The 16,293-nt window shown below is 55.7% G+C and overlaps 1 protein-coding gene across 2 annotated transcripts; it reads right to left on the reverse strand.

The window, feature by feature from the left end:
- Positions 1-1,330: 1,330 nt before the first annotated feature.
- LOC133340248 (ATM interactor-like) lies at positions 1,331-15,525 on the reverse strand. Of its 2 annotated transcripts, none has more exons than XM_061548294.1 (5): positions 15,066-15,525; positions 14,493-14,690; positions 12,987-13,115; positions 11,544-11,743; positions 1,331-4,013 (listed from the first exon to the last, which is right to left on the reverse strand). In XM_061548294.1, the coding sequence occupies exons 2-5, from the start codon at positions 14,679-14,681 to the stop codon at positions 1,682-1,684; spliced, it is 2,850 nt and encodes a 949-aa protein (XP_061404278.1). In that variant the 5' UTR covers positions 14,682-14,690; positions 15,066-15,525; the 3' UTR covers positions 1,331-1,681. The 2 variants fall into 2 exon arrangements, with proteins under 2 accessions (XP_061404278.1, XP_061404277.1); XM_061548293.1 differs by having other exon boundaries at positions 14,493-14,709.
- Positions 15,526-16,293: the final 768 nt, after the last annotated feature.

Here is a 16,293-nt window from a genome sequence, read left to right on the forward strand (position 1 = left end):
TGTTGATGAAAACTTAAATGCTGCAAAATTACCAGACAATGATTCAATCGAGATGACACGCACACATCTGGTCGGCGTTGGGTGCTTGCAAGTCGTTGGCGCTAAAGCACCCGGCAGGGGCCGCTTGTCATTATTCATGGCCACGGGCGATTAATCTCAACTGCCGGCACTCGGCGACGATGTGTAATGTCCCCCCCCCCCCCCCACCTGTAAGGTGACATGCGTCTTTAAAATATACAGACGCCACGGGAGTGGTCGCGCTGGGGTCGAGCAGAGGAACGGGGGATGGGTTAAAGATTACGTACCAGGCCAGTATGTATGTTGAACTTCTTTCACACTGTACGTAGCTAACCGTGCTAACCGGAGGTGCAGGGGAAGGACAGGAAACTAGTGTTCTTATTCGTAATGTTTTCCTCTTAGTGCAAAGCGATTTACGTGATTTTTTTCGTAGGATTGTTAAGCGTTAATTGGAGGTAAATATGCGCTTGTGTCAAGGTGGCTATTCGGGTCTCGCCATCACAAACCACCAGTCCCGTTAAACGGATGTTGAAATCGTGTGCGAGATGTATTCATCCACAATAGGCCGGATAAACTACAGTTAATCCCCATCTGCAGATTCAGGCCAAATTAATTGGCCAAGATCACCTTGGCCACTTTTATTCGAAAGGGCGCCGCGGTGGCGAGATGTTAACTACCTCACCTGGTATACAGGAGTTCAATCCCGACCCCGACGCCTGTATATTTGGAGTTTGCGTGTTCTCCCCGTGGTCGCATGGATTCTTCTCCGGGTTATCTGGTTTTCCCTCCACATTTCGATTCAACATGCGTTTATAGTATTTGGCTGTGATAAATTTCCACATAAGCCACTTCATTGAGCTGTCATTTGTGGACCGGTCGCTTCTGAAAAAAAGCTAAATAGCTGAGTTGGCCTTACCTGGTAAAAGAAAAAGTTTAGTTTTAGTTTAGAAAATACGGCTTTCAAGCCATGTTCCTGTTGCTGCCCCTCCACTGTCAGGCCATTTGACGCGTCGTGAATAATTAAAATGGAGAGGTTATTATTCGTTAGAGCGGACTTGTTTTATTCACACTCAACTCTCGCGAACAGCAGTTTTTGTTGACGAAAATGAATAGGGTTCACCCTTCCCGGCAAGACATCAAGGCTGCACTAACCACACGCATGCTTGTGGTAACACAGTGCAGTTTCGCTGCAAAATTGTAGTTATCTGCGAACGACGGTCAAAAACTAAATTTTAAATAAAGGATTCGGCAACACGTTGCTGGCACAATCGCTTGCGTCAACAGTTTTATTGTGCATTCCGTAGAAAACTTTCCCAAAGTGCAAATAAATTAACTTCACATGGAACACCGATTCGACTTTATCGGGGATCCGCAACATCCCTGCAGCAGCAGCATCGTCGTCGTCTGGGAATCCGAGGATCAGGCGGAGGTGTCGTAGCGTGGCGCCACTGTAACACAAACCAGGTCCCCACTGCCCTGAGGGTGGCATTCACTATTAATGATTTCACCACGGCATCTCAGACACGGATCGTTTACATTGCTCGACAGCTGCCATGGTGGGAGGAGGGGGGAGGGGGGCTGGAGTGGGCACCATTGACCAGACACGAGTAACGCACTAGTGACGTTGCGCGCGGGGTGGCTGAACCAGCGCCATCGGCCGGCATTAAAAGTGGAAGTGCTGGAAAATGGAGGGCACATCGGCCTTGGCGCCTGCCCTGGACCCCGCGTGCGACTCCTCGCTCTCGGCCGAGGAGCCGTATCCTGGCGAGGTCTGTGCGTCGATGGACCCGAAGGGCGTCTCCATGCCTCCGAAGTCCAGATCCGAGAGCAGGAAGTCGTCCTCCATGGTCTGCGTCTCGATGCTGGTGAAAAAGAAATCGTCGAGGTCGTTGCGGGGCGTCTGGGTCTCGGCCGAGCTCAGAGGAGCGCGGGAGCTGCCTCCCGCCCGTGTCTCTCCGGAAAGCGAGCCGGACTCGGCCGAGAAGTTCATCACGGGAGTGTCGAGCTCGGGAATTGACGCGACTTGTTCCTGCGGCGCACCGGGCTCCGTCTGGGTTTGAATGTGCAGAGGCACACAGCTCGACGTGAAGTCCAGCCTCAGTGCGTTGTCTCCTGCCGAGTCGTCGGTGGAGAACGAGGAATCTCTGCGCACATCCGCCCGCATCATGGAGGGGTGTGCAAGCATCTCGCCCTTGAGGTCGATAGAATCAGGGCACGCCATGGAGGACCCTCGCTGCAAAAACAAGTCGGTCTGTGTCTCCGTGTTGAGGGCACTGTTGCACGCAAAAGTCATTTGGCTCTCAGGCAGCCTAGAGGCGTACTCTAGAAAGTTTCCAAGGTCAGTTTGGGTCTGAGTATCCAGCAGTTCAGCACAGTTTCCAGAAAACCCAGCTCGGACTGCAGGGAATTCCAGGGAGGAGTCCTGTAAGAGAACCTCCAGGTCGGTCTGGGTGTAACTGTCAAACATTTCCATGTTGAAGTCGTCTACGAGCATCATCGACGTCTGGGTAGCCCCGTCCACCCTCGTGCTATCGGGGGCTACGGAGTTCGGCGCCACCAGCGACGTGTCTGTCTGGGCGGACGTGTCCAGCGTGCCGGGCGCGATGCAGTGGTCACCCCGGTCTCGCGAGTGGGATGGGAGCGCCGCCCCCGACAGCAGCTGCTCCAGGTACAACTCAAAGTCGTGGGTGTGCGTCTCCGTGTCCACGCCGCTGGCACAGCCAGCGCGCATCTGGCTCGGATCTGTGTTCGTATTTTCAGGCGCAGTCGCCCTGTCGCAAACAACCGATTCGAGGGTGCTCAACTGATTCAGCTTGAGACCCTGGCCGAGCATAGCCATGGCGTGTAAAGTGTTGTACATGGAAGGATCCTTGAGTAGGCCGAGCACCGTTGAGTTATTGTCACCAACAAATATGCCAGCGTTACACGGTGTTGAAATGTCATACGTACCACCACTAAGCTTTGGACCCAAGGAAATATTTCTGCTATTCGGATCCCACGATGCAACGTTGGGAATTAATTGCTTCTCTGTCACCTTAGTGATTTGTATTTGGTCTTGCCCTGAATCCGTCTGTACCGCAAAGCTGGACGTCGTTCTTTGAGGATTGTGCTGAGTTTGCGTGCAAACGCTATTCGACGCGGAACCCACGGCGGTGAAGCTAACATCGGTTTGCGCATTTGCACTGACCAAGAAATTCAGCGGATGTGAGTACGTGTTCGTGGCTGAAGAATATGGGTTAGAGGCACCATAGATATCATTGATGCACACCTCGGTCTGAGCTTCGCACGTAATCGCTTTCGGTGACGCATTAGATACGGTGGAGACTGGCTGCAAACAATGCTTGCCATCGAGGTCCAAAACAGCGCCAACTCCCTTGGAGCCCTTGGCGTTGGCGCCGCCGAACGCGCCAGGGACGAGCGCCAGCGTGCTCACGATAGTGCCCGCCTCATCCACGGCGACCACCACGGGCTTGATGGAGCTGCCCTCTCTGTGGCCGAGCAGGGCCGCCGCCCCCCGCTGAGTCACCGAGAGCTTCAGCAGCACCGCACTCGGCTTGGGCAGTAGCAACCGTTTGGACGGTGTTCTCAACGGAGCAGACGGCGCTAGTGGCGGTGGCGGCGTGGGCAGCGGGTCGCTCTCGCACTTCGGTTTCGAGGAGGCGACCTTTGCACGCACAGCATGCTGCTCCACGCACCTCCCTCTCGCCCTCGGCGCGACCGCCGCCCGCACCTGATCTGCGGCGATGGACGGGCCTTGCTGAGCGGCGCGCGCAGGAGAGGGGATCGGCGCCGGCGGACAGGCGTCCGGCGTCTTCGGGGAAGATTTGTCGATCGCCGGGGCGGGCTTCTGCTGTGGTAGTACCGCCGCCATGTCTTGCGCCGTGGGGGTGGAGTCACCGGCGTAAACATCGGGCTGCTGCGTGACCGACACCACCCTCATGGGGGTTTGCACGCTGGACTGGCTCTCCAGCTTTCGTTTGCGCCCGGGCGGCACTCTTGAAACAAACAAAAAAAGAAATGTAGATGAATTGTTAAAAGTCAATAATGGTTTGTCATTACAGTAAGAGCTGTTATAGATACAAATCTCTGGACTGTGTTCCAGGCTATCTTGATATGCTTTTCAAGTAAAAACAAAACGACTTTGAAGTTATGGTCAGGCTGTAGTACTCTCGTGCCATAGTGATGGGCGCTGCACGTTTGTACCAAAAGGTATGGAAATGATGTTACAGTAATGGCTTTGCAGAGTTATTATGGAAATAAATGCAGAAGCCATGAAATATTCAAATAGTCCATATCGGGCAGCCTGGTAGAGCTCCAGCATGTATCTACACGATTAAAATATGTATGTTTCAATTACAGCTTCCTTTAAAACAATAAGGTGCTGGCACCGGTGATCTCAGCTCCCTCATGTTGGCACCAGCAAGCCCTGCTCCTCCATACCGGTGTAATAAAGGACTCGACCACGATGTCTGGCTTGGTGTCCTTTATTCGGTTCTTCTCTCTTAACCCGCACGGCTGTCCTTCTATAAGACTCTATACTGACACTGATACTGCTCTCCTGCAGTTTCTCCCCTCGTCGTTCTCTCAGCCTCTCTCTCCTCTCGTCGCTCTCGTAGCCTCTCCCTCACACACAGCCTCGCCGGCTGTGTTCCCCGCAGCTCCTCGTCCGCCTTCTCTCCAGCCGCCCCACCGCTGTCTTCTCTCGCAGCTCCGCTGGCTGCTCCCTTAGCTGGCCACCGCTGGCCGCCGCTGCCACCCCTTGGCTTTGCCCACGTGGCCTTACTCTGGTCCAGTCCCACTCGTTCTGCCTTCCTCTTCCGGTCTCCTCCCTTAAGAACCTTAACCTTTCCTCCCACGTCACCTAACTCCACCTCTCCGTGACGTCACATCCGGGAGGTCGCCCGCGCCCGCATTACACCACCCTCCCCCGTGGAGAAAAACCCAGCCGACCTCGGCTGAACAACACCAACAGTAATGCGGGCGAACCCGAGCGTAACACACCAAAGGACACCAAGCATGCAATATAACAGTAAGAACAATCAACACAACTCAACAATCAATAACGTAGCAGAAGCAGGCAATAAATACACAGTAAGAACAATACAACATAACAATCAACGAAACACAAGGGATTTAGAGCGTGTGCGGGTCGCCGGCCCGTCCCGGACGGTCGGCGGCCCATCCGCGGAACGGGAACGTGATTGAGTTTGAGGAGCGACAGGGTGAAATCCCCCTGTCGCTGTTGGAAGTCCACCAACGTCCCGTGTCCTTGAAGGATCAGTCTTGGGCTTGTCCCGCGGATGCGTCTGCAGCGGGGTCGGAAGGGCTGCAGGGCTCGAAGGACCCGCAGATCTGGCAGGCACCCTCCGAGCAGAGCGCCTCGTCCCCTCCGGTGTCAAGGCCGGCCTGCCTGGAACAGGTACGACAGGCGCTCTAGCAAGATCAATGGACGCAGGCGGGGGAGAGTCGGCAGCAACAGACCCCGGCAAGGCAACATTGGGAGATGATGCATCATGTAGGGGAGCAACATACGGTTTCAAGCGCGACGTGTGAACAAACCAGCGGCGAGAACCAATTTGAACACGCGCCGACTGAGGATTAGGAACCTCAATGAGGCGGACAGGCCCTCGCCAAGGTTTGTGAAATTTGGGAGAGGTACCCGGCCGCACCTGCGGGCAATGGAGCCAGGCCAGGTCCCCAACCTTCCAGGGGCACTCCCCTTTGGAACGCCGTGCGTACCTCTCATTTCGGGCCTGAGCTTTGGCCGTAGCCACACGGGCACTCTCCCGCGCCTCCGAGACCCGGCGAACAGTGTCCCGAATGTAGTCAGGAAGCGGTTTACAAGGTCCCCTCACACCGGTTCCCATCTGCACATCCATTGGCGGCACGTTTTCCCGACCATACATAAGGTAAAATGGCGAATAACCCGTAGCCGCATGAGGAGTCATCCTGTACGCCGAAAGCACCCCCGGGATGTGCAGGTCCCAATCCGATTGTTGCTCACTCACCGTGTGGCACAGCATGGCAGACAATGTCCGGTTTAGCCGCTCAACCATACCATCCGTTTGCGGATGGTATGGGGATGTCCGGACCTTCTTAGTCCCTAGGCCCGCGCATACTTCCGCCAATAATTTCGAAGAAAAATTTCGGCCCTGATCCGTAAGGAGTCTCTCCGGCGCACCCTTGTCCATAACATATCCGAACAAAAAGGCGTCGGTAATGGCCGCGGCCGATTGATCGGGCAACGGCCAGGCCATCGGCCAACGGGAGAGGTACTCAACCCCGACCAGCAAATATTTATTACCCCTCGCCGAAGGTGGGAAAGGTCCCAAAATGTCCAGTGCCACCAATTCATTGACCCGAGACACCCGAATTGACTGTAAGGGTGGCACATAAGGATGTTTAGGAGGCTTACGCCGGGCGCAGTCAGGGCACGCGCGGACGTGCCCCACGACATCCGTCGACATGCCGTGCCAAAAATAATGACGTTGCAACGTCAACAAGGTCTTCTGCACACCCAGATGTAATAGCGTGTCACAATGGAGAGTTCTAATCAACTCGTATCGGAGGGACGCAGGCACCACTAGACGCCAGTGTTCCTGGAGACTTTCCCTCCACATAAGCAGACCATCTCGGACCGCGGTTTCCGGCGCACCCTCCGTAACCGGACCCCCAACCTCCACTTTGGATCGCTTCCGCAAGGACACTAACGACTCATCCATCATTTGCTCCCTTATCCAAACAGACCGTGGCAGATTCAAAACCCCATCAGTCGGCCCCGGTTCCACAGTAGCATCCGACTTCTCCACAGCCAATACCACCGGCTGAGGGGGGGGTAGGCTGGGCGCACATCTCTGCGTCCCCGACGCACATTTGCAAGGGGAGCGCTGCGGCAACCTAGAAAGTGCGTCTGCGTTCGCATGGCGCACCCCTTTACGATGGTGAATTTGAAATGAAAATTCTTGCAGCGTGTCCAACCAACGCGACAGCTGGCCGGAAGGTTGATCCATTTTAAGGGCATATTGCAAGGCCGCATGATCCGTACGTACGATAAAGGAACGGCCGTACAGGTACGGTCGAAACTGACGTAGGAAAAAAACAACGGCTAAGAGTTCCCTGCGAGTGACACAGTAGCGTGTTTCCGCGGGCGACAGGACCCGGCTACCATACGCAACGACGCGCTCTACGCCCCCTTTAGACTGAGACAACACCGCGCCAATACCTGTGTCGCTCGCATCCGTATCAAGAATGAACGGTTGATTGAAATCCGGATAATCCAATGTTGGGGCGGTAGCCAACAGATTACGCAGACTCTGAAAGGCCGCCTCTTCCGGCGGTCCCCACGCAAACTTACGTCCCTTACCCGTAAGGAGGTGCAAGGGCCTCGCGATGGTCGCAAAATTCGGTACAAATCTTCGATAATACGAGGCAAATCCCAGAAAGCGACGTACATCCCCCACGGTGACCGGAGTCGGCCAATCTCGGACGCACGCCGTTTTTTCCGGGTCCGTAGACACCCCCTCAGCACTCACGATGTGCCCCAAATAACGGACGGACCGTTGCAGTAGGTGACATTTCTTTGGTTTAAATTTCAAGTTCGCGGAGCGCATCCTCGCGAACACCGTCTCCAGCCGCCTTAAATGTTCATCAAATGTGCGGCTGAAGACGATGATATCGTCCAAATATATGAGACATGTCTCCCACTGCAACCCCGTCAAAACGAGTTCCATGAGCCTTTGAAATGTGGCAGGGGCCGCATTCAGCCCCATCGGAAGGCAGTTAAATTGAAACAACCCCTGCGGCGTACGGAATGCGGTCTTCTCCCGTGAGGGCTCGTCAAGGGGAAGCTGCCAAAATCCCGAAGAGAGGTCCAGTGTAGAGAAATACTTAGCCCCCGACAATGCGTCGAGGGAGTCGTCCATACGCGGCAGGGGATACGCATCTGCCACCGATATCTTATTCAATTTTCGAAAGTCAACACAGAATCGCAATTTGCCATCCTTTTTCTTAACCAAAACCACAGGCGCGCCCCATGGGCTGTTCGACGGCGATATAATATCCGCAGCCAACATATCCTCCACTGCCCCCCGAACGTGTTCCCGCTCGGCCGGACTCATTCGGTGCGAATTCAACCGAATAGGGGCAGCGTCGCCTGTAGCAATGTGATGGTGAAGCAATGAGGTGCGTCCCAAATCCAAATCATTGGAGCTAAACACATCGGAATACGTCAATAACAATTTATGAAGCGCACCCCGTTGATCCACAGACAGGGAAGAATTTCCGTCACATAAGCTAGCAATCCAGCGGTCATCCGAAGCCACAGGCTCGGAAACACCAGCAACCACTCCCTGGCTATGCGAACAATCGTGAGCCGTAAATGCCGTGGTGGCATGTGCCACAACCGTGCCGGCTGGGACACAGACATTTTCCGTACCCGCATTGAGCACCTGCAAAAACGGTAATTGGTCTGGCCGGACGATGGTCTGCGCTCCGACCAGCGCCGATCCGGCCGTTATCGAGGCTGAAGGTGACAACAAGATCCCAACCGCTCCCAGCCGACCAGGCAGGGGCTTCCGATACCGCAGGGGAATAAGCATCTGTGAACCAGGTGGAATATCAACAGATGCCACGGATAGCGCCTGCACTTGTACGGCCGAAGCAGGTCGCCCCCAGGGCGACGGCAGAACGAAATTTGACGGCCACCCGGCAGTTCAATACAATTCTCATTAATTTTGATCAAAATAGGCATCTTAGCCAGAAAATCAGTGCCCAATAAACAGGGAACTGCCAAGGATCTTGAAATCAACACAACGCCCGAGGCCGACACATCCCCAATAGATATTTTAGCGTCCACCTGGCCCACGATGCCCATACTACCCCCGTTCGCAGCGACGCACGACCCGTAAACCGGACGCACGGCCCCGGGTGGGATGCCTAACAGATGAAAAATGACATCCGAAATAATAGTCGCGGACGCCCCGGAATCGACCAAAATGCGCACGTCCACCCCTTGTATAGACCCCGGCACGGTGGACGAACCCGTAGCGGCCGCAACAACCCTCCGTGCCAATTTGCGCCACTGCGTCACAGAGCGACAAGGCCCCGTCGAAGGTCCCTCTTTAACAACAACACTATGACCGCACAACGAAGGTGATGGGTGAGGTGTAAAGCCTTGCCGGGTGTCTGGTGCGTGCCGACTTGCCTGTTTCGGTGGATCCTTGGGCGGCTTGGCCGGTAATGAGGCCTCCTGTTGTGGCGGACCCGGGATGCGGGCCCAGCAGTCCTTCGCGTAGTGGCCCTTCCGTCCGCAGCGGAAGCAATCGGCGTCGTTGCGCCGAAGCGCAGGCCTTGCATCGCGCCGCCCGCGTATCGGCGGTGCAGCACGAGAGGCCGGTCCACCGCGGCCTGACCATGGCACCGAGGCGGCCGTCAGCTCCTGAGGGCCCCGCTCATCCGGCACGTATACCGACTTCGTAGGGTCCCAACCCAGAGCGCCACCCTCCGCGACGGGCCCCCCTGTCCACGCCGTGACCTGTTTCCATCGTCGTAGGTTGAATTGTGCATCCAGACATTTCGCCGCCGCCCGGGAGGTGAGCTTCTCATGCCCGCACACCGGCATGGGAATCCCAAGATCCCGCGACAGCTCGAGCATCTTGCCCAAGATGAGAGGCTCGAGCAGGTCAGGTGTTGTATCTGGATACGCGGCCATAGCCAAATCAAGCACTGCACCCCTGTACGCCACAGGCGACTCCTCGGGCGCTCGTTGTCGTTGAGCGAATCGCCGATGCGCGTCGTCAGGTGGCTCGTAGGCGTCGGCCATTTCTTGAAAAACTCCATATAATGTCCTCTTCTTCTCGGCCTTAATGGAGCGAAAAAAACGAACAGATTCGTCGTCCAGAAGAGTCGGCAACACTTCCAAGGCCTCAGCATCGGTCCATCTCGCAGAACGGACCGCCGCTAAAAATCTGCAGGCGAAAGCGCTCCAGTCGCCCCCAATGGCGAATTCCTTGACCGTGGTGAGATGGCGACTCCGACTTCGCTTCACTCCGCCCTCCGCCGATGGTTCCTCCGGAGGCAAATTCAAAATGGCGTCGAATCGCGGCGTGGTCAAGATGGCGGATTCCCGCCGCGGCACGCGCAAGATGGCGGCCTCCTGCCGCGTGGCCCATGGCGCCGGGAGTGAAGAACCCGTGGCGGCCTGTGGAGCACTCTCCGCTCTCTCCGTCGCCGTGCTTGGGGTGACGAGATGACACAATTGGCCCAGGGCGTCCTTGAGAGTCTCCAGTTGCTCAGCCACCTGCAGCCATCGCCGATCAGCGTCTGATGGTGTCGGCGGCCCTGACACTGTGGCTACATCTTCCACTCCCGTCCCCGCACTCGTTTCAGCAGGGCTCTCCTCCACCACCCTGGCAGGATCCATGTTTGGAGGGAAGTCTTCGTCTTCGGACGAAGAAGCCGATGCCGGCGCTGGAACATTTTTCTTTCTCACTTGTTTCGACATGCCGTTGCACTTCCGACACCAATGTAATAAAGGACTCGACCACGATGTCTGGCTTGGTGTCCTTTATTCGGTTCTTCTCTCTTAACCCGCACGGCTGTCCTTCTATAAGACTCTATACTGACACTGATACTGCTCTCCTGCAGTTTCTCCCCTCGTCGTTCTCTCAGCCTCTCTCTCCTCTCGTCGCTCTCGTAGCCTCTCCCTCACACACAGCCTCGCCGGCTGTGTTCCCCGCAGCTCCTCGTCCGCCTTCTCTCCAGCCGCCCCACCGCTGTCTTCTCTCGCAGCTCCGCTGGCTGCTCCCTTAGCTGGCCACCGCTGGCCGCCGCTGCCACCCCTTGGCTTTGCCCACGTGGCCTTACTCTGGTCCAGTCCCACTCGTTCTGCCTTCCTCTTCCGGTCTCCTCCCTTAAGAACCTTAACCTTTCCTCCCACGTCACCTAACTCCACCTCTCCGTGACGTCACATCCGGGAGGTCGCCCGCGCCCGCATTACACCGGTACCAGCAATCCCCTCTCCCTGTGCTGCCACTAGCATTCACATCTCCCCATGCTGGCACCACCATAGCTCAGCTCCCTTATGCTGGGACCAGCAATCCCAGCTCTATAAAAAATAACTTTATTTCACCAGGCAATGCCTACTGAGCTATATAGCACTTTTTCAGAAGTGACCTGGCCACAAATGATAGCTCAACGAAGTGGTTTATAATGTATACTTTAAGTGCATGTTTCTAAATGTGGAGGGAAAACCGGAGGACCCAGGGAGAAATTCATGCGACCACGGGAAGAACATGCAAACTCCAAATATACAGGCATCAGGGTCGGAATCGGATCCACGACATCTTGTATACCAGGTGAGGTAGTTAACATCTTGCCACCGCGGCACCCCTCTCTCCCATACTGGCACCAGCAATTCCAATTCCCCACGTGGCACCAGTATTCCCATGTCCCTTATGCTAGCACCAGCGATCCCAGCTGCGGCCCTGCGCTTGCACCACAATTCCCGTCTCCCCACGCTGGCGTGCCTGTGCTCCTCCGGCAACACGTGGCCGGTGCGGTAGGCGTGGGAGAGCAGTGCGGTGCGGCTGGCGTAGGGGCAGCCACAGGAGCAGCTGAACACTCGGCCACAGTCGCCCTGGTGCCGCCGCAGGTCGGCGCGCGTGCTGTACCGGCGCTCGCACACCCCGCACTCGTGCGTCCGCTCCGCGTGCATCTTCAGGTAGTGCTGTGGGGAGCGAGCGTTGGCAGTGTGGATCACTGATGTTATATACAAACTTTGAACCCGTGGCACCACACCACGAGAAGGCAAATAGAGTCGGTTATGTAATAGGGGTAGACGGGGTAAGATGACGTGGAAAGGGAAGGGATGCCGGGATGGAAGTCCCCAAAGATGGACAGAGTGCACAGATCAAGATAAGTAGCAGGAAGATATCAGCGCTGGGCAGGAAACGGAGGGGGAGAAGGAATGAAAAGGTGATGACAGCGGAGGGAAGAGAGGCAGATAAAACGAAGGAGCGAGCAGGAGTGAGCTGCACGGAGCAGCGTCTGTTTTCGAAGGGGGCGGAGAGAGAGAGGGGGGTATTCGGAGTGAGATGGCCACGCACCAGTCACGTGATTTACGGGAGGTTTGAGCTGATTTATTTTTTATAGATATCGCGTCTGACTGGCATCGTGCATAACCTAATGTAGGGCTGTGAACCTTTTCATCACAAAGGGCCGAATGGGGACACCTCGGCCATTTCTGTCACTGATCGGTTCTTGCTTTCAGTTGATCAAGTGTGAAAATGTGAGAAGACACTGCTTATTTAGCTTTTGCGTAGGATTAGGGGTTAGGAAACCTAGGGTTCAGGTTTAGGGATTAAGCGTATGGTTAGCAGTTAGGGTTTATGGTTAGTGTTTATGGTTGGCTTTAGGTGTTAGGGTTTATATTATGGTTAGTTACAATGGTACCCAAGACCTCTATCTCCTTACTCAGCATCTGCAGAAACAATAGTCTCAGCTATAGCTTAAATTCTCACTGAATATATTCTTAGCCGATGGTAGACCGGAGTAGGTGGCACGTGACCAGAAACGACAGTCCACAGAGAGAGGAACACTGGATGTTGTGTGCTGGGTGCAGAATTATTGTCCGGTTCGCCAACCCAAACAGTCCCCGCAAACTCCGGTCATCCTCACAGCATCGGTTTTAGGCAAACCATCGAACGAAGACGGTCACCGCATCGCACGCTTTCAGATGCGCTTCTGCGGCAGTCTGGAACACTCTTCCTTCCGATATCGGGAAGCCACCAGAGCTATACACTTTTAAATCTATATTGAAAACTAATTTCTTTAGAACTGCTTTTTGTGTTTATTTTGTTGTCGTCCCCCCGCACCTCCGATTAGCACGGTTGGCCACGTACGGTGCGAAACAAGTTCAACATACGTACAATGATTTCTTGGCCTCGCCCCTGCCTGAAACGGCGACTCACCTGCCGCACGAGGGAGAACTGGGGGAATGGCCTCCCTGGCCCTCTGGGACAGCCTTGCACAGGGCAGCAGTATAGCTTGGGTCGGCCATCTGACGAGCGGGACGGTCTGTCGGACGGCTGTGGGCCCTCCTAAACGACGCGGAGTAGTCCCAGGTGAGTATCCGAGCTCGCGTGAAGCACACAAGAGGGGGTTTGGTATCTTGTAGTGGATTGGTAACTACAGGACAGTACTCGATTGAGATTACGCTGGGCAATTATCGCCCGCCCCTCCTGCGACAACTTGGCAGGACACTCCTGCATGAGGGTCATGAGACTCGGCGAGACTTTCCGGGGTAAAACAAACCTTAGAAAGGACTCAAAATAATTAGCTTCGTTGCGGAGAATGTGAACAACAACGCCGCACCTCCAATTAGCTACGTACGGCGCAAAAGAAGTTCTACATACATAAGCAGCCGTGTCATCCTCACACATCCGTCTCGGCACGCAAAAATAAAGTTATTTTACAATCCTTCAGTCGCACGGTCCTCCTCGGAGAGCGCACAACTTCAGCAGCATTACCTGTGGACCAGCGTTGACACACATTCATGCCGTACATAATATACATTGATATAGTTGTTGGTGTCAGGTCTCTGGTGTGGAGATAATGAGGAGCGTGCGTGCGTGTTGATAACGCTTGCGCTGTCGGGATCTCTTGTACATCATTGCTGGCGGCAGGAATGGACCTGTCGTGTTCCCTCGTGCAGGTAATGTGTCACTGCTCTAGTCGACACTGTTCTGAGGGCCGTGTAGTGTCATTCTGCGGCTAAGCTGTGTCCCGTGTGGGTTTTCTATCCGTGACAACTGTGTACTCTGCGGTTATGCTGATGTCACGTGTGCAGTGGGTGGTGTGTCCCATGTGGTGTGATGTGTGCAGTGTGGCGTGTCCCATGTGATATGGTCTTGTGTGGTGAGTGCAGTGTGGTGAGTGCAGTGTGATGTGTGCAGTGTGATGTGTGCAGTGTGATGTGTGCAGTGTGATGTGTGCAGTGTGGTGAGTGCAGTGTGATGTGTGCAGTGTGATGTGTGCAGTGTGGTGAGTGCAGTGTGATGTGTGCAGTGTGGTGAGTGCAGTGTGATGTGTGCAGTGTGATGTGTGCAGTGTGATGTGTGCAGTGTGGTGTGTGCAGTGTGATGTGTGCAGTGTGATGTGTGCAGTGTGATGTGTGCAGTGTGATGTGTGCAGTGTGGCGTGTCCCGTGTGATATGGTCTTGTGTGGTGAGTGCAGTGTCATGTGTGCAGTGTGGTGTGTGCAGTGTGATGTGTGCAGTGCAGTGTGGTTTGACCCCGTGTGGCGTGTCCCGTGTGATGTGGTCTTGTGTGGTGTGTGCAGTGTCATGTGTGCAGTGTGGTTTGACCCCGTGTGGCGTGCCCCGTGTGGGGTGGTGTGGTGTACCCCGTGTGGTCTACCCCTGGCGGTGTGCCCTGCCTTGGCGTGGCTCCACGTTGTGATGGAGCGCGACCCTCACCCTCACGCCGTGCGCCTTGTCCAGGTGCATGCGAAGCGCGGGTTCGTTGGGCAGGGCGCGGCCGCACCGCGGCACGGGGCACGCGATGTCGGTGCGGACCGCGCGGCCCAACTCCTGCGCCGAGGGCACCACCAGCACCGAGACCTGCCCCGCGGCCTCACCAGGCACAGGGCCCCTTGCGGCCGTCATGCCAGCGGCCTCCAGCACACACACGATCCTATGGGCCCACACACACGATCCTATGGGCCCACACATATGATCCTATATGGGCCCACACCCGATCCTATGTGGCCCAACCCCGACCGGATTATCGTCGCCACCCTTGGCACCGCGGACCAAGCCCGCGCATGTTTCTCAGTCTGCCGAGGTCGATTACCAAAACAATATACACCACCCTCATCAACCTGTGCACGAGATCGATACAATCAACACAAGACGCCAATTCCCGTAACGGTGGCAACCCCAGCCGAGACCAGCTCCCGTGGTGCCCCGACTCGGCCTAGTTGCCCCGCCAGGCTTAACCCGCCCGAGTCGACAAGGCCCGAGGGCTTGGTGCCGACTCGCGGTGCTCACCTCGGGACGATCTTCAACCCGGGGCCGAACCGAACCGGCCGACCCCGAAGACTGATTCCGATGTTCTGACCCCGAAGACTGATTCCGATGTTCTGACCCCGAAGACTGAATCCGATGTTCTGACCCCGAAGACTGAATCCGATGTTCTGACCCCGAAGACTGATTCCGATGTTCTGACCCCGAAGACTGATTCCGATGTTCTGACCCCGAAGACTGATTCCGATGTTCTGACCCCGAAGACTGAATCCGGGCCCACTGGAGTCCGTGTAGCGGTGTGTCTCGCTCCCTGACGTGTCTGTGTGTCTCTCTCAGTGAAGTGTCTGCCAGTGTCTCTACGTGTCTGTAGGTTGTATCTCTCCCACGTGTTGTCTCCGTGCGCCTGTCTCTCGGTGTCGAACTCGTCGTGTCGATGGACAATGTCGGGTTGTCCGCGCCGTCGTTGCTGTGCTACGCGCGCGCGAGAGCGCGAGGTGACGTCACACACACACAGAGCAAAGACAAAGATCCCCCGTGTAGCCTACACACGCTGTTGGGGCAAGTGCTGTTATGTTCGCGAGTTGCTCGCCTCTTTAAGGACTGTACTGCGGCTCTTAAATTGTTGAGGATTACCATGGGAGTCCAGTTTATCGTGGAAGTTTAGTTTACCATGGAAGTCCAGTTTACAACAGGAGCCCAGTCCACCCCGTGGAAGTCCAGTTTACCATGGGAGTCTAGTTTACCATGGGCAGGAGTCGGCAACCTGCTGCTGATAGGAACCGCCAGGTTACACCAGCCCACAGGGGATTATTGTGTCCCTCCGTCGTGCAGGGAGGGGCTGGGTGGGGAGGGAGGGGCTGGGTGGGGAGTGGCTGGGTGGGGGGGCTGGGAGGGGAGGGGCTGGGTGGGGAGGGGCTGGGTGGGGGGCTGAGATGGGAGGGGTGGGGCTGGGTGGGGAGGGGCTGGTCACCTCGTGGTGCCCTTATAAAACTCAACGTTTAACCTACTCACGCCGGCTTGTGCCCGCCCTCACAGTCGGGCATATTTGCGGAATACACCACGCCGCCGTTGACCCTGCAGGCCATTGAGCGAGCAACCCAACGTTCCTACCAGCTCCCTCCGCAGGAATTTGTTATTATGTGATACGTTGTATATCCTAATTATGTTATCAAAGAAAAGGAAGGTCGATAAGAAGTGCAGAGTCGTCCAAGAAAAGTGGAGGAATTCATCATTTCTTTGCGGAGGTCAATGG

Source organism: Lethenteron reissneri, chromosome 9 (assembly GCF_015708825.2).
Source record: "Lethenteron reissneri isolate LAM-NWPU_2019-01 chromosome 9, ASM1570882v1, whole genome shotgun sequence".
Taxonomy (NCBI): Eukaryota; Metazoa; Chordata; class Hyperoartia; order Petromyzontiformes; family Petromyzontidae; genus Lethenteron; species Lethenteron reissneri.

Excerpts from the sequence above, each read along its gene's own strand:
- LOC133340248 (XM_061548294.1), bottom strand. The coding sequence starts at position 14,681 with ATGACGGCCGCAAGGGGCCCTGTGCCTGGTGAGGCCGCGGGGCAGGTC. Across the intron at positions 13,116-14,492 it reads ACAAGGCGCACGGCGTGAGG|GAGGGCCCACAGCCGTCCGA; the intron begins GTGAGGGTCGCG and ends CGCGTCGTTTAG. Across the intron at positions 4,014-11,543 it reads GTGTTGCCGGAGGAGCACAG|AGTGCCGCCCGGGCGCAAAC; the intron begins GCACGCCAGCGT and ends GTTTGTTTCAAG.